This window comes from Rana temporaria, chromosome 10 (genome assembly GCF_905171775.1).
Source record: "Rana temporaria chromosome 10, aRanTem1.1, whole genome shotgun sequence".
In the NCBI taxonomy this organism is placed as follows: Eukaryota; Metazoa; Chordata; class Amphibia; order Anura; family Ranidae; genus Rana; species Rana temporaria.
This window is the reverse complement of record NC_053498.1, coordinates 32,811,014-32,830,351: the sequence shown is the minus strand read 5'-3', so window position 1 is coordinate 32,830,351 and position 19,338 is coordinate 32,811,014. Positions and strand designations below refer to the sequence as shown.

General features: G+C 42.7%; 1 protein-coding gene across 1 annotated transcript in view; it reads right to left on the bottom strand.

Annotated features, from left to right (window-relative positions):
- PRR12 (proline rich 12) overlaps positions 1-19,038 on the bottom strand; it is a 158,704-nt gene extending 139,666 nt beyond the window's left edge. The window contains exon 1 of the mRNA XM_040327499.1: positions 18,508-19,038. Coding sequence (XP_040183433.1) covers positions 18,508-18,593 — 86 coding nt within the window. The 5' untranslated portion in view covers positions 18,594-19,038. The remainder of the gene's footprint in view (positions 1-18,507) is intronic.
- Positions 19,039-19,338: the final 300 nt, after the last annotated feature.

Sequence of the window (19,338 nt, the reverse complement as noted above, 5' to 3'; positions counted from 1 at the left end):
CGGCTGACAATTTACTTCCTGGTCCTTTGATTTTGCAATGGAGGGATATCAGATGGGAGGCAGCAAACAGGACCACCCACAAATCAAATCTAAAAAAATCTGCCAAATTTTGCACAATGTATGGTCAAGCATAAGAATCCAGGTTCCACAGATATCCATTTTATTTATGAGCGAAAACGCAAACATGGAGCGCACAGCAAGCAGTTATATCTCTTTGGTTTAAATGTACAATAAAAATCTGATTTGGCATCAGATCTACATTATCTTCCGATACGGCAATCCCAGTTTTCGGCCCCTAGATGAAAAAAAAACCCTGGTCACACACTTATTATTTTTAACCAGATACGGTAAAGGGCAGATTTTTTTTTCAACAGCAGACCTTCTTGAAGCCTCACCTAACGAATAGATCTTGACAGTAATTAGTTCTGATTGATCTGTAGAGTGGAGAGTGGGCAGTGACGCGTTAGTGAAACGGGATCTGGTTGGGGAGGGGGCACAGATCAGGATAGATACAGGCACCTGTTCTACGGGCCTGCCAGAAAACATTGCAAATCCTCCTGCTACCAGATCGACGGGAAACTGGATGGTGTTGGATCACGATGCCAGGTCTCAGGCCAGCGGACGCTGGGATACTGGCTCTGCACCCTGGTTGCACACCTGCTCCCTTAATGAGCCTCATGTATCAAACTGTCAGTGCTATGAATTGTCTTTATTAAAATACAACTTTACTACAACCAGTTGGCTTTAAATTGAAACTACACCCTCCTATCCGTTACAGCAGGGGTAGGCAACCTGGGGCCCTCCAGCTGTTGCAGAACTACAAGTCCCATCATGCTTCTGGGAGTAATTGTTAACTGTCAGCCTTGCAATGCCTCATGGGAAATGTTGTTCCACAACAGCTGTAGGGCCCCACGTTGCCTACCCCTGCTTGACAGTCAAGAAAGCTGCCATCTTAGCCTCTGTTTGATCTACAGTTACCATGGTGCTGCAGATATGATCAGTAATGACACCAGCCACTTAATGACTTGATAGTTTGTTTAAGATCACAAGCAACTGTGAGGCCGCGTACACACGGTCGGACAAATCCGATGAGAATGGTCCGACGGGCCATTTCCATCGATTCACCGCTGAAGTGGCCTGATGGTCTGATGTACGTACACACCATCATTCCAAAAACCGATCGGGTCAGAACGCGGTGACGTCAAACACACGACGTGCTGAATAAAACGAAGTTCAATGCTTCCAAGCATGCGTCGACTTGATTCTGAGCATGCGCGGGTTTTGAACCAATGCTTTCTGTACTAACCATCGGTTTGGCAGCGGGCCATCGGGTTGATTTTAAAGCATGTTTTAAAATTGTCGACCGAAGGACAACAGACCGATGGGCTATACACATGGTCGGTTTGGACCGATAAAACTGAACCTCGGTCCATACTCATCGGATTTGTCCGACCGTGTGTACGCGGCCCCACAGTTAGCATTCACAACATGACTTGAATGTGAGGCCCTGTTCATATCTGGCGGTTCCAAATGACGGTTTTGCCATGTTTGTTGCAGACATTGCGGCAAACCGCATCGGGGGAGCTTATGGTCCAAAAGAAGCATCTGCTCCTTTTGGGATGACAAGCTTTGCACACTGAGGTGTGACCCCAATTGCCACGCAATTATTTCTTAATGGCACCTCAATCGTGGGCCACTGCATAAGTGGAAAATGCACCATACTCGTTTTAGCATTTTTAATGGCACCCAAACACACATAGTGCATTTTGCCATGATCACAGTGCGTTTTCTGCCCACCATCCCAAATCGCCAGATGTGAACAGGGCCATGCTGTTTTGAGAAACAATGGGTTTAGTTCTGCTTTAGGCCTCATTTACACTCACAGTTTTACCGCCCTCCAACTGCTCCCTCTTTAGGAAGGCAGTGGCTGGGGGTGTACACATGCTGCAGCAGAAATTATACACTCTGTTGTGTTCATTGACCCATGGAATAGGGGCTGGCATTTATTGGGTTAAAACAGACGGTTGAGGCGGCAATACAAGACCTTCCTCAACGCCTGAAAAATGCTTTCTGAGGAGTGATTTGAATGCAGATCACTCTCCAGAAAGCAAAGCAAGTGTAAACAAGGCCTTAAAATGGAATTAAACCTTAGATTAAAAAATTGAAGTAAAAATACAGACAGGCAATTTTTTGTGACAGAAGAGACGCTATTGGTCCAATCTATCATAAACCCCTCTCCCTGCCTGTCAGAGTTTGTTACACTGAGCTGCGAAGCTCAGCGTACATATACACTACGGCTCTGTGCCGGAACAATGTGACTTCTGTGTGCATACTTTGGAGGGACGTCATAGAAGCCTAACCAGTGAAGTGGGTGAACCTGGAAGGAAGACCAGAAGAAGATGGAAGGTGAGAGCGCTGGCACTGCTGCAGTGTTGGATGGCAATCACAGGTACCAGGTAACTCTACCATAATGTGATTGGGATAATGCAGTGCTTTCTAGCACATTATGGAATAAAGTTCCTGGATGCCAATTTTTTATTTTATTTTTTTATTATGCAAAGGATTAATTCCACTTTAAAATGCGCAGATTTGAACTGCCATTGATACAAATAATTCTGAAAAATGAAACGGGATTCAAGCACTGTGTATGACAATCATGGTCTTTGTCAATGGACTTTCTGGCTTCAAATGGGTTTTGCATTTCCATACAAATCTAAAGGATCATATGCATCTCTTGGAGCAGGTCAAAAAAGGTCAACTGCAGCTCAATTGCACCGGTCAGTGAATTGTAAATGATCCCAGAAGCATCTTAAACAGCCCCCCAAGCTGGCCATAGGTAAAGAGCATTTCGAACGGCACCTGAAGAATAGGCAAAATTTGGATTCTGGGTGGCTCTGTTGTCATCCTCCAATTCAACATCCTTTGATCTAAAAATCGGAGGCAGTCACTATTCTGGTATTCTCACAGCCAGCAGGAGTGTTTTGTCCATCTACACCGTTTAGCCTGGATAGGGGAAAAAAAATCAAGTGATTCCTCTTATTTAGCACGTGGTGATCAGTGGATTTTCCACTTCATCTCTTCACTCTATAGGGAAAGCCGTCACATATCTGTTAAAGTGGAGAAGGCCAAGACCTCAGTCTTGGCCTTCTCCACTTTAAACAGATATGTAACGGCTTTCCGTTATCTACAACTGTTTTTCTATTGTGGGGTTTGGCTCAAATGTTAACATTGTACAGTTTTTACGTTAATAAATATATTTTTTTACGTTAATTTTCTGTTGTGTTATCAGTGCCTAGTTAAGTCCACGTCAACACTCCCATGGCTGGTGATCATTTATGGGTTGGGCGGCACTAGCAGCCCTCACCCTATGCCCATCCGGTCCCAATTTTGCATCATTTATTATGGATGATGGCACTTTTTTGTTCTAAACTCTATTAGTTTCAACTGAGGCCATACTCAAAAATGTTGTTCTTCACTCTATAGATAATTAGCCACACATCATCTTCAATAAGTCAGCAGTTTCATAGACTTGTATGGTGAGAAGGAGTGGTAAAAAACAACTACCGTATTTTAAAGGGTTAAAACAAGTGCGGCATATTGCAGATCGCTTTTCAGAGGGGCAGCAATGGCTGCCTGGAAAGTAAACAAACCCTTAGAGCAGTCATAGAAGTTCCTGGCTCGGATCGTATTCACCTGTTACAATACGGAAGTGTGAAAATAACAAACACTGAAAACAAACATCGGCACGTCAACCGAACGCTTAGCAATTAATCAGGTGCTAACTTCCAATTTCTAAACTGTGCTAGGAAATAAAAAATATAAAAGTTATACAATCTGATTGTATAATTTCTTTTAGATCTACCATCAACTACGTAATACAAAAGCCTGCCTGACTGAACACTAAATATATGGATAGGTTTGTCCTTATATTACAGTTTTAGTAGCTCTAAAGAGGATCGTAAAATTAGTATTTTGTGGAATTATCAACAGCTGTTGTGTGAGGGAGCACCTAATAAATCCATTCGACGCCTATCCAATTAGGTAGGCCTTTGCACCAAATCTTTGGTAAATCGTGTTACAATCTGACTGTACAATTGCCTATTGATCCACCAGCAACTATGATGTACAAGGGTCTGATTGATTGCATACAAACTGATTGGATAGTTAAGGAGGATCTCCAATCATTTGTCACAGAGCTGCTGAGCTAAAACCATATAGACTTGGGGTGCTGCTCCATACAGTCGGCCTGCGATACTCCGATGACTTGCATTGATTGTACGTGCTAGCGTTAGGAGATTATATATATATATATATATATATATATATATAGTGGATGTATATATATGTGTGTGTACATATATATACATACGGAAAGAGGGAGGACTCCAAAGGAACAGTCCAGGTGTAAAGAAGAGTAAAAGCAGCTTCAGTCTGACTTCTCCAAAGCACACACTACCAACGTGTTTCACCTCGCCCACAGGGCTTTATCATAGAAGTCCCCAGCGGTGCCAAACTGCGTTCTACTCACCCCTCCTAAGAGAGCAGCCCTAAAGTGGTAGCAGGTACCTGCCAGAAATAGGTACCCACTCCCAAAAAATAAATAAATTATATATCTTTCCATTATTGGCACAAAAGGAAAGGAGGAGGAGGAGCTGAAGATCCCCTTTTAAGAAGGTTCTCACAGTTTTGAGAAATCCAAAAGGCCTGCATGCTGCAGTTTTAAAAACCGCACCAAAAACGCAGGAACAATCGTGATAAAAATACACCGCAATTTTGCTTTTTGGTGCGTTTTTGAATCGCGTCCATTTTTCACATGTGCATGCAACCCAAAAATGCAGCAGTAACGCACCGCAAATGCATATGAAATACAGAAAGAGCACGATAAAAAGGCATGTGCGTTTTTACTGTGATTTTGCAACCGAGCTGTCTAAAAGTACCACAAAAGGTGATTACATAATCTGTGTAAAGACCGTGGCCAGCTGTTCCTATATCTCTTAGCACAGGTCTCTTCCAGACAATTCTAGGTGAAGACAATGCCCTCTTTATATGGCTGAAACATCCTCTTAGCAGTTGCCGAGTAGGGTGGGACAACCTAAAAATGTGTACTGTATATGCAAGACAATAATAGCACTATGGTATGACAAGCATGTAAAATGTCAGGTGACATCAAAGGAAAAGTTAAAGTAGTTGTAAATCCTTAATTTAGTAAACAGGCCAAAGTCACTCAATGGGGCTCTATGTAGGATGCAATGTGAATAAGCAGAAGCCAGAACACCAGGTAGTTTAGGTATAATAACTAAAAGTTAAGCAAGACTATCATTATTAAGATTATACCATCGTTATCAGGAACTTTGGAAAAATGAAATTTTCATTTTTGGCTGGAGTGTTACTTTAAAAATACCCCCTGCCCTCTTTATTTCCCCCTCTTCTTTTCTCTGACAGCACCAACTTACCCGACAGGCACAGTGTGGCCCCTCATCCCAACCAACAGTGGTTTTACAGCCCCCTCAAACGCCGACCTAAAACCTAACAAAGCCATAGGGGGTTGTACATATGCCTCTCTGCATTGCTGAATGCAAAGCTTGTTGAGGTGGCACCACTTGTCAAACTCGCCTATTCAAGTCAACAGGATCACGCAACAACCGAGAGGCAAACGCTTGGCTTTGTGCTTTGCCGTTCAAGAAAAAAAATCATAAAAAAGCAAGCAGTCAGGAAGCTGCAGGATTGCCTCCTGATTGCATGGAAGGCCTAGCATAACCGTCCTCCAAAAAGAGTGCTGTAGTGTGGACCTAGCCATAATCAGCCCACCCCAACCAGGGTTCCTTTGGAGGTTGCAAGGTGTTTTTTGAGCAATGAAGAACCCATTTCCCACTTACACTGACCACCGAGCATAGGCGTGCGCACAGGGTGTGCCAGGTGTGCCTAGGCACACCCTAATCATCCTGTGCAGCACAGATTCCCCCTACTGCCCTCCCCTTCCACCACGCTTCCGACTTCCCTCTTCTCCTCTCCCGTCAGCTGTTGCTGCGGAGATGTTTTAGGATGAGTGGGGGAAGGGGCCGGTAAATATGTCATTTACCAGCCCCTTCCCTTTCTGAATGAACTTCGTGAGTGATCGGTAATGCGTGTTTGAGCTTTGGGGTGCACACCCTAATGCAATAGGCTGCGCACACCTATGCCACCGAGGTAAGAGTTTTGGTAAAGATCAAGTTGGCTGCCCTCACTGCAATTAGGTCACATTGCCATTCACCCTACAAAGATAATTTCTTTTAGATATTATTGCTCAAGCTCTGAAAAAGTGACCATTGTAAGTATGTATGTGGAATCCAATACTACTCCGATTACCACTAGCTTTCGGGACTCATGTCGAGAGACTGCCCTTCCGATTACTGACACCAAAGGTCAACTGCTCAGCACAGCAAGTTCCAGCTACCACGAGTATCCCGTAGGTATGACACAACAAATATGTGATTGTATGCAACAAGTCACGCAAACAAAAACAAAAAGCCTGGCCACATTTCACATTCAAGTCTGAATGGGAGTCAGAAATGCCTGGTTGGTTAACATTAAAAGAAGTATATTCAGACAAGAATATTACTCACAATATGTGATCACTAAAAATTGTGGTCACCTCACTTATACCATACATGACCGCCGAGAAGACAAATTGTTCTAGAAGAGCACCCAAGCTGCACAGATCGCCTGTATACAAACCTCAGGTTGAATAAACAGATTTTACATATTATAACAATAATGAGAAAATAACTGTACTGGCTGCTAGCTTTTCAACAACCACAAACCTTCCTTTCCATTATCACTACAGCACATGACCACATACAGCCAAAAGTATGGTTTTCTTGCCTCTGTAACCAGCTTTGTCAGGAACCTGACATTGTCAGGAAGACAAGGTCACATTATACATACTGCTCGTCATAAGCGTCACTAGTAGGTGCAGCCAAAACACATACACTGGTGTGTGAGCCTGGACTTCAGGGAGCACTAAAAAGACTAAATATTAGGATCCATTCACCCCACAACACCTATAAAAATGCAAGAAATCACATGCCCAATGACATTGGTTTCTTAGGCTTCGTTCACACTATGGATTGTATGTCCGTTTTATAATATCTGTATTACACCTATTAACGGACGTTTAATAACGGATACATACGGATAAATATTTTACCATTCTTCCTTTATTGAAAACGGATAATGTTTATCCGTATACATCCGTTATATCATTCCTTTCTAACGTCCGTTAATAAAAACCATTTCACCCTTTCTTGAAGTCCAGCTCCAGAAGTCTTTACTGAGCATGCTCAGTAAAATTAACGTCCGTTAACATAACGGACATTTACGGAGACATTTACTAACGTCCATGCGCCATAGACTTCAATGTTAAAATATAACGGACGTTAATATATCCGTTACTTGCAACGGACAAAAAATAGTGCAAGACCCGTCACATATTCAGTTATAACTAACGTCCGTACGTTATAACAGACTATTACGGATCTTTACGGAACATAAAAAAATCCCATAGACTTTAATGATATTTTATAAAGGACGTATAACTTCCGTTTTTTAACATTATCTGACGGATTTTAATACGGATTATTAAAACGGATTTATTTTGTAGTGTGAAAAGGGCCTTAGTGCGTTCTGTTGCATTTTACCGTGTATTGAACTTTTTTATTTTCTGTACAGGTTACATCAAGGGTCAAAATTGTAACTTTGTTTTTATTATTATGATAGAAGCAGTGGGCCAGATTCACAAAGAGTTACGCCGGCGTATCAGTGGATACGCCGACGTAACTCCGAATCGAAGCCCGTCGTATGTTTAAGTGTATGCTCAAACTGAGATACACTTAAACATGCCTAAGATACGACAGCCTGCGCCGTCGTATCTTAGGGTGCATTAATTACGCTGGCCGCTAGGTGGCGCTTCCATTGAGGCTGGCTTAAAATATGCAAATGAGTCGTTACGCCGATTCACGAACGTACGCTTGCCCGCCGCAGTAAAGATACACAGTTTCCGAGATACGCTGCGTAAAGATAAACATGCCCCCTAGGTGGCGTATCCAATGTTAAGTATGGCCGTTGTTCCCGCATCGAAAATTTGGTTTTGAAGTGGATGTAAATGGCATCCAGCCCCATTCACGGACGAGTTAACGTAAAATTTTCAAAGACGTCCTTGTGACGTCATCTAAAGCAATGCACGCCAGATATTTTAGGGCGGGGGCGCGCTTCATTTAAATGAAACACGCCCCCTACCCGCCGAATTTGAATTCCGCCGGGTGATTTACAGGCAATAAACTTGCGGCGGCGTAACGTAAATCAAATACGTTACGCCTGCCCACAAATACGCCCATCTACGTGAATCTGGCCCATTGTGTTTATGTGCATTTTCATGCATGGCAGACATGCTGAATTTTTATGCAGCTCACCTGTAGGGTGTTATCGGGGCACACAATATTTTTTGATGTGTCCTTGCGTTAAGCCTGCGTTGATCATTCACTGCAAATCAAAACAGCTCAACAGACTTGGTGTAGTATTCTGGTGTGAACTGGCCCTCAATGTATTTAATAACTATGTAAGTAGCTAAATTTGACCTGGAATCAGCACCTTCAGGCAATGTGAGAAGAAACAGTACAAGGAACCAACCAATTCATGTGCTGAAAAGAAACATGTTGATAGGAGGAGAGAGCAAAGTGGCAGAGAGGTGAGGTCATCACTGTGCCGAATCTTCTTTCACTGTACAGTCACAGGCAAGGGAAGGTCCAGTTTGACATGGGCTTACAGAAAATTGCTGGCCATTAGACTGAGAACATCTGGTAAAAAGAAGTACTGCATAGGAAATCTCTGGACTGAAAATGAATATTGTAGCACACATGGGCAATTTATTTTTGTCTTGCTATTTTTGTCTGAGGTTCTCCAGTAAGCGGAATCCGCTTGCTCAGCAGGGGACTTTCCGCTGAGCGGGCGGATGACAGGTCCATGTAGAGGGGTGAACATGATGGCAAGAACAGCAACATGCAAGTTCGTGGAGAACATCCATTACCTTATTGGCTTGTCCTCCCATCTACCTCCTGTATCGCAGGCTAGGGTGGGCAGGGAGAGAGGAAAAGGGATCACCCCAGTCTGGCAGGTCTCAAACCAAAATTCATGCTAAAACTAGGCAGGTGATCTTGTACAAACCTGATGGACTTCCCTTTTTTGTACTCCAACCGGCCTAGGGCTGGGTTAGTCCTTGCCCCGCAATGACCCAAGCCACAGCTTTAGCAAGTGCAAAAAAAAGCAGGAGTTCAGGAGTCGGATTTGAGATGAGTTTGGAGGATGTCCAAGCTCATCTCTACTCCATAGTAGCTTAGCGTACCATCAGAATTCTAGATGATTCAACACAAAGTGCACACTATGAGCATTGACATACGCTTTGACGCATTTCCAAAAAAAAAACTAACACAGACCAGGTTCACACTTCTGCGCGTATCGCAGCAACCACAACTACCTGCAGTGAAAACGTACTTCTCTGCAAAAACGCACAGGGCTGCCATTCATATAAAGAGACCATGTGATTTCTCTACAGCCGCATTTTTAAAAAGGTGCAGGTACCTTTTTTCTTGCGAAAAAACGCAGGCATGGCAGCCCATTCATTTGCCTGTGCAAACACTGCCCACAAATATGCATAGGTGTGAACCTAGCGTAAAATAATACCAATGTTCTTTATTAAGTGTTTATATTTCTTACTACCGTTTCCAATTTATTTCTGGTGTATGCAATAGCATTGTACACCATGTAAAAATCGGATAATTTTTCCACTGTCCCGTTGTGTCTTTTTGGCCTATAATATAGCTATATCAGACTTTTTCAATCTTTCCAACACAGAGGAACCCTTGAAATAACTTTTGGGTCTCAGGGAAACCCCTTCTATAGGGACTATATCTACAACTCATAAAATATTAATGCGATGATCAGTGAGAAGAATTCTCCTTACACTTGTGGTCATTATGAAGAATTTCCCCCCTTACCAATGGCTAATAAGATCAATGGTGTCAGTGGGTACTTATCTGAGAGGCAGAAATTGCTCAAGGAACACTTTGTAACCTCTGGAGGAACCCTAGCTGAGAAACCCTGATCTATATGGTCAACATAAAAGGTTCCATATACTGTATTGCAATGCATTGGTGGGGCAGAAAAGCACCCAAGACTCGTGTTCTTTAGGTAGCACTGCGTCCATCAACTCAGTAATGAAAATTTAGACTACTATGGCCCACACATCACATTCACCGTTTGACCTGCAATGCCATAACTCATGAATGGCTTACCACCACCATCATTTTACATGGTTTACGCAAGTCTGGGTCAATCTACAACATTGATGCTTCTTCTGGAGGACATTTCTCAGGACCTTTATTAGACTGCGTGAATGAGGCTGAAGTGGTAGACAAGCAATTACTGTACAGAGGAACACCAAAGACAACCTACAGGAAGGAGCAAGAATGGCAATGGCATCTGACTGGCAATACATAGACTTCAAGAAAGAAGAAAAGGGAACATGCCGGTGTTCTGGAAAAAGTCCCCGGCATGCCTCTGTGACATTAGGCTCTTTCAACATGGTTTTATTCAAAGAGCAGAATAAAGTGATGGATCGGGGTTCTTATAGAATCACCTAGACCCCTGGTGCCCAACCTGCAGCCCTTTGGCCTAGGAGGGTAGAGATTTGTGTCACTTATTGGAACCATATTCTTTACACCGTTGTGTAGTAGGTAAATAGTTGAGTTTCTGTCCTGTCCATCCCTTTATTGTTGTTTGCCCCTCTGAACATTTATAGGGGAACTTACCGAGAGAAATATAAAATGTGGCACCAGTAATTTTAAGCAGGCTCATGTAATGTGCCTCCAGTCTGACAACTCCTATAGCCATCTGCAATCTCTGAGAATCTCTTGTAGCATTTCTGCCATCCCAAACTGCTTTCTGCAGCATTAAATGTACTGGTAGTAATTTTAAGGGGTCGGACTTTAAGCCCCCTAGATCAAGTAAGATCACCATAGCTCATCAATACTGAGGCAATATTGACCAGGTAAGCTGGACAAATCCCAGTAGTCAGCCAGCACCCCTAAAATTGCATCTGGCACCTATCTTTTCAGAGGTTTTTTTTCCCAAGTTGTTGTCAATGGAGCTAGCTCTTACAAAAAAAAAACCTGCTGGCTCCTGGATTGGACAAACCTGCTCCTGAAATCCAAATGAGTTTTTGTCCACTCCCGAGATAAGCCATGCCTCTCCACTTCCCCAGCAAATTCTTTTGTGCTGCTTGACTGCACATGTCCAGGAAGAAATGGCAACCCTCATTTCATTGCAGACATCAGCACATGCTGTTACTTTACTAGAACGTTCAAATAGAAAAGCAAAGATGGAGGATGTTGTGCATTATAACCAGATTTACCAGATTTTTAACTAAGGGAATCTAACCGGAAGACACGGGTAATGCCTCCACTTACTGAAATGTTTCCTATACTTTAAATATAATAAATGTATATTTTACAGATCTCCACGCAGTACGTGTAAGGTCACAGTTTGTTGGGTTTCCTGAACAGCAGCTCAGTTGTACAGGCATTCGCAACCGTCGTCATATAATAATGACTCATAATGTCGTCTCTTGTGTGCAACATTTGGTTGGTTTTCAACAAACAAACTTTTCAGCCTCGTTGAAGCCTTGGGCTGGAGCTGCATTGGAGTTTTTCTATTGTGCAATTCATTTTTTTTTTTTTTTTCTGGGAGTTCTTGATTATTGTGAGAAATGCTATGGAAGTGCCTGATCTTGGAAAGACAATAGTGGACCTTCAACTGTTCAATAACTCCTGGTTCCTCTCTCCTCTCTATTCCTACAATTGGGTAATGTTTACTAATTCCTTGAAAGGTTCATGCGGCACATCTGCGCACACAGAAGATTCCTGGACAGACACTGCGGGTATTAATGTCACAGATACCAGGGGTGTGTTATGTTTGCATGCCTTGGAATACCCCATTTATGGGCAGATGTGTGGCAGGTCTCCCCTGGCCCCCAAAGACCTGACAGAGGTCTGTGCAGGAGTGAAAATTTTAAACATAGTGGCACAGGAGAGGAGTGGTGGGACAAAAACGTTGCGGGACTGAATCTTTATATAAATGAGGCTTGTGCTGGCCATACATAGTAGCAAGGCTTTATTCAGAAGAGGTAGGCCCTCGCTCTATATAGCTACTGGCACATTTAGCTTATTTGAGATTGAATCTGAAAATTTTATATTTATATATATATATATATATATATATATATATATATATATATATATATATACACACACACATACACATACACACATACATATACATATATATATATATATATATATATATATATATATATATATATATATATATATATATATATATATATATATATATATATATATATATATATATACATATATACATATACACACACACACACATACACACACACACTGTAAATCTTAGGGAGCTTTAGCCCTGGTTTACACCTATATTCCAGGTGCATTTAGCGTTCTTCAATACATGTTTTTGATCCATTGAAGTCTATGAAGCCAAAAACACAACCTGCTGGGGAAAAAAAAGTCCATGGCCCTTTCCATAAAATGCACAAATGTGAACGTTACGTGACCCCTAAGAAACCATGTTAAATAGACTGTAGCGGGTTTCTGCAAAACTGAAAAACGCACTTAAAAAAAAATACATAGGTGCAAAAAAGGCTTTAACAGTAATCTGCTTTTGATGCCCTCCCATTAACTTTCAATGGAGGGCTCTTTTAAAAAAAACTGCACCAAAGATGCAGCAAGCAGGACTTTTCAAATCGCAGTGCCCCCTGTAGTGTAAAGAGTTCCACAGGATTTAAAGGGATCCGTTTTTCTTCTGCTTTTAAACCCCAAAAAGCACATCCAAACGGATCAGTATAAAAAAAGCCCTAATTGTGTATAATCTATTAAAGGGTAATCTTGGGCTGCCCATTGACATTAGACTGTTGTCAGATATGCACATACGATCCAACCACCCTCGGTGTAGCTAACCTTCCCATCGCTGCAAAACGCTTAATGAACTTGCAAGGTCGGCTCTCCTGACCTATCAAGTCTATGTCAATTCCGAGGTAGTGCAATATGTGTAAGCAGCACTGGCAGTAACTACCACTGGTGCTGCTTATGTAAAAGGTAGCCTTTTGCTGCTGCTCGCCTATGCAATGAGACCAGCTCACACCATAAGAGCATGTGCACCCATGAACTGACTATTTGAAATAAAAAAAAAATCCACTGCACCAATCCACTGTACCAATCCATAACGTTCTGTACACATGGGCATTACTGGAATCAGAGAAATACAGAGGCTGCCATTGTGGACCTTCTTCTGAAAATGCTAATTGCCTGACCGTCTCTGCCTTCTATTCTTTCAGAGAGAAAAAAAACTCAAAAACCTGCAAGTCAGAGCTTGGCTCAGCATGATGGTCAGGAAACCAACTCTTTTGAAAAGAAGGGAGGTCAACAATGGCAACCTTTATACCTCCAAAGTTGCACTCAGCCAAAGGGCTCAATGGCACACCCATGCTTAGCAAAGTGTCCTTCAGGAATGTTGCCCAGAGCATTTAGGCCTCTATTCAACAAGCCTCTCAATAGGAGGTGACTGTACGTTAACGGAACGCAGCCCAAACCACGGACAAGTAGTACATATTCCATGTGAACCCAGACAAACTGCACTTAGCCAATGCCACATCTGTGCCGTCTTCAAGTGTGACAGAAGTCCGGGTGGTGGATTGGAAAGACCATCACACCCTTGCTTCCTCTGCTATCTACCAGCTCACTGGATCGGACTCAAACTTCCTCTTTATATATTTTGACTCCACCCAACCCCAAAAAGCACAATCATAGCCATAAGGCCCCTTTCACACCTGCAGACCGTATGTCCACTTTTTTATCCATCCGTTTATGGATGAAAAAGGGACATACATGTATCCCTATGGGATGAACATCCGCTGATACCCGATCTCATCCGGGTCCGCTATGCTCCGATTCTGCAGACGGAGGAAATCCTATTTTTCCATCCGTCTGCGGATCGGGTGAATGCGGACAGACAGTCCGTGAGATCTCCGTTCTCCCCTATAGGGAGATCGGATGCAAACAGGACGGTCCCTGCACAGTGTGCGGGGACCGCCCTGTAATCTGCCGGCTCAGCGGGGGATCAATGGAGCGATCCCTGCTAAGGCAAGCGGAGGTTCGCGGGGCGGATCATCACGGATCCGTCCCATGTGAAAGGGCCCTAAATCAGAAGGTCCGTACGATTTTCAACTTAGGCCTCTTCCACACCAGGCGAGCTTCGTCGCTACGGAGTCCGCCACCTCAAAGGGAGATCTCGCCGCTGAGCCGGCAGATGACAAGTCCCTCTCTGCTCACTGAGCAGGGAGGGGCTTATGCAGCGCTGCTGATTTCTATGGAGAGATCTGATGAAAACGGACAGCATATCCGGTTTCATCAGATCTCACCCAATCCCATATGAACGGATGGGGACGTATCGCCATCCGTCTGATTTTGGCGGATCGGGTCAGATATCAGCGGACATGTCACCACTGACATCCGACGCTCCATAGGCATGCATGGAGCAGCCATTGAGGTCCACCTGTCAGTTTTGGCGGCGGACCTGAGCGGTCCGACCGTACAAAAGGGGCCTGCGGCCACTTTCACATGTACGGATCCGTACATGTGTATCCGCTTGCTCAGCGGGGATCGCTCCGTTGATCCCCGCTGAGCTGGCAGATGACAGTCAGATCTCCGCTCTCCCCTATGGGGGGGGGGGGGGGAAATCGGATGAACAAGGGCCGTATGTCCGTGTTCATTCGCTCTGCAGACGGATGGAAAAATAGGATTTTTCTCAGTCTGCACAATCAGAACATTGCGGACACCGATGAGATCGGATGTCAGCGGATCTTCATCCACTGACACTCACTTACATTAATTCCTATATGTGTGAAAGGGGCCTTAGTCTACACCCTGGGACTTAACTGGCTCATCACTAGTTATCTTCCAAAAAAAAAAAAGAACTACTGCTCTACATCCTGTCCACTGACCTTCACTAGTAAGTCAGCATAACATGGAGGGCTCATTCTGATGTGTTGCGGATTATTCTATGTTGTAGAAAGGCAGACAATTCATTTTAAATAGGCAGCCCACATTCTAACATGGATTATAATGCAAGTGCAGCATTTCTTGCACCACAACACAGACATGGTTCATATCAGTGTGCTGTGGTACCATTTAAAGAGAAATGCACTATGTCAGTGATGGTGAACCTTGGCACCCCAGATGTTTTGGAACTTAATTTCCCATGATGCTCAACTACACTGCTGAGTAGATGAGCATCATGGGAAATGTAGTTCCAAAACATCCTGGGTGCCAAGGTTCGCCATCACTGCACTAGGTGCTGCGCTTTACAACAGCTGGCCGTAAAGCGCAACAAATGTGAATCTGGCCTGAAGGACCAACAATGCAGTGCAGGAAGGGGTGAGATGGGTTTTTTTTAAGTGCAGGAAAAATGATCTAAGCAAACTGCCTTTACACAGTTAAGCCACATGCGTCTACTTGCATTTAGAGTTTTTATTAGACTATGTATATGAAAAAAAATTATATTTCCTTTAAAAACGCAGGTAAATGTAAATGACACCATTAAAAATCATCTTATCCATTAAGAAATGTCATAAAATGCACATTTGTCCATGCCATGATACATGGGGCCTAACTTGTAGAAAAAAGAAAAAAAGGGGGGGTGGGGGGATACAAACGTGATTCTGAAGAAAGCTACGCATACATGTCTTCATTTCACACGAGCCATCAGATCACTGAATTGCAACACGCTGAGCAGATGGAAAAAAATTAAAAAAATACATAATCCCAGTAATAGGAAGCTTGAATTGTATGAAATTCTCAGCTTTTCCTGTAGACGTAAAGCCTGACCCCACCCCCTCCTGTCTCCCAAGCCTCCCTATTATTGCCTAACATGATGAACAACCTCTCTGACCAATAGGAAGGCTCAGACGGTGGGAAGAGGCAAGGCCGGGCTTACATTTGCAGTAAAAAATTTAGGATTTCCATACATGTATTTTCAGCTGTTATGTCTGGATCTACCGATCGGTTACGCGAGGCTTTAAAATGATGGTAACCTCCAAGATAGATATATATATACACATATACATACACACATTTTATATATATATATATATATATATATATATATATATATATATATATATATATATATATATACACATACACACATATACATATACACACACACACACACATATACATATACATACATACTTTTTCCCCTTCCCATAGTGTGCATTGGTTAAGATAGTACGCATTCGCTTTAATAGATGTAAAGCACAGTGACCCAAAGCATGTATAATATGTTATATTAGAAATAATAAATATTATCAGTAATTGTGTTATTGTTTATTACAGTTGTATGTTACCAATTAACAATAAACAGTAAAGGATTACTGAAATAATATCAAATAAAAAAAATATATATATATATATATATATATATATATATATATATATATATATATATATATATATATATATATATATATATTTTTTAGAAACAGGTTCTTGATAATGTTGAAGACAAAATAAAAAATACAAATAACCAGTCATCCTTGGTCTGCCAGCTTACAAGCAAGATAAACCTCATAAAAAAAAAAAAAAAAGTAATAGCAGTGCGACAAAAGAAAATAAAATAAATAATAAAATAATAAAAACAAATAAATAAATAAATACAAAATTACCAACCATTTGGGGGTCTGCCAGGGTATAGGCATGATAAACCACATAATAAAAAAATATGTAACAATAACAGTGGGACAAAAAAGAACAAAGACAAAATAAATAGAAATAATGTCATAGTACAGACATTATAAATCTTATAAAAATATGTAGAAACTATGGGGGAGGGGGGGGAACCCCAACAAGAACTGTACAGTTGCCATACACAGACAGCCAATTACCAGAGGTGTGATATTACTGAATTATCAACTGCGAGACATCTTCCTTATTTGTGAACCGGGAAAAAAAAAAAAATTATTTTCCCTAACGCCACTACTTATGCTGTCATTTCCTATTTCGCATGTAACCACGCCATAGCTGTACAGGACAATCAGGAAATTCAGGAGCCCCCCCATGCTTTGACGCTTGAGTGTTTCACATGCAGATTAGGCCTCACCATGTAAAAAATAAAAATAAAAAATCAGTTGGCAGCTACCTAATGAGGAAGAAGGGAATTTGAGACTAAGCCCTGATGCATCGTATTTCCTGTTTGGGATTTTTTTTTTTTTCATTTTATTTAAAATAAAATAGCAGCAGACAGGCTCATGCGTCCATTGTCAGAATCTCAGGATACTAATTGCCTCCACTGCAATCCCTTCTCTCCTGTCTTCCATCTTTTCTCCTCCCCCCCTGCAGATCAGCTTGCAAAAAAAAAAAAAAGGGATGGAGCATTAGGGCCAGCTTCCCTCTCCTAACCCAATTCCGCAGTCTGGTAGGAAACTATGGGGCATGTGAGCTTTTCCTGCAATTAATACTAACTTAGAAGGGGGAGGGAGCATGACCACTTAAACCCCACCCCCCTCAACACCTGGCCTTTGCACTGAATATGCAAAAATAAACAAACCTTGCATTCAGCATAAAAATGCATGGCTGCCCCACATCACTGTCACATAATTAATTACCCCCTCCCCCCCCCCTAATCAATAAAAGCACCACCAGCATTTCCAACAAAAATGCAAAGCTGCCCACAGACAATGGGGGCTAATTAGGATCACTCTCCCCCTGCAAGCTGTAGTCATCTAAGGCCACTCTATTCTATTTTTTCTATTTATTTCCATAATTGAACCCCCCCCCCTTTTTTTTGTGTGTGTTTCTACTATCCCATCCCCCTTCTCTGCTCTTCCCCAGCAAGCAGAAAGAATGAAGCAAAATGGAAGGAAATCCCTTTTGCTTGCAACGTGCTCCCTGCTGCAGACTGCAGGCCTGTTTCAGACAGGGCTGGCTTCATTCTTTTTTTTACCCCTCCCTCCCTCTCTCTCTCTTTTGCAACCATCAAGGAATTTGATGCGGGAGGGCGCCTCTTGTTTGCACTTGGAATGTCTGGGGGTGGGGGGGTGCAATCAGTGTGCACCCTAATAAATATAAAAAGTCATAAAGCAGAGATCGTACAAGCTGATCTAGCAGCACCCATGGCTGTAGGGTCCCCTCCCCCCCTTTCTCTTTGGTAAACCCAGGGCCAAGAAAAATCTGTGCAGTTTGCAATCCAATGCAATATCAAGGCAAGCACAAAGATGACCCGATGTGACCACCAGCAGCAACCCGACCACCCCCCACACCGTGCAATTTAATCTGCAACAATGAAATGCCCCTTCTTTGTATCATTAGATTATTTTCTGATCGCTCTTACCTTGCTTTGGCCGTCCTGTCGTAACTCCATCCTGAACCAGCCCCCAAAGGATCTCCAAATCCAGCCGTCGGATAATTCCTATCCATTAATTTCTTTGTCGGATTTTTGTTTGATTAATTTTTGTTTTTTTTTCTTCTTCTTTTTTTTTTTTTTTTCTTTCGCCCTCCTGCTCAGAGAATTGCCTCTTGCTTCCTTTCTCTGTTCTCTTCTCTCTGCGATCCAACCAATCAAATAAAGAAGCAAGGAATCAAATAATGTGTTTGTTTCGGGGCGCCTCCCGTGCAGCCCCCGCAGGAGAACAGGCGAGCCCCCTGGAAGGCTCAGTGAGCAGCCCCTGTGTCTCTGGATGGCAGACGGGTTTTGTTTTTTTTCTCATGGTGCAGCCATTTTTGCAGTCTCTCTATGTGTCTATTTCAGCTTCCCAGCATACATTTCAGTGAACTGTACAAAGGGGGAGGGGAGGAAGGCAGGAGGGAGAGAGAGAGAGGAGAAAGGCAGACAGAGAGGGTAAAGCCTCCCCTCCTGCCACCACGCAGAGCCAGGGGGGAGGAGGAAGAGGAGGAGGAGGAAGGGGGCTGAGACAGGCTAAAATTACACTACATCTCAGCCACCACATTCAACCTCACTGTGAGAAGAGACACTGAAAACCAACACACACACACACACATACACAGAGGTGCCATCTCTGCTAACACTAGATACACATCAACATCATGGTCAGCAGTCATTCCTATAAACACAACTATGCAGCCTTGCTCCATTCACTGAATGCAAGACACACATCTGGAGCAAAGACATGCAAGCTTGCTACTTTTATTGATTGCAAGCTAT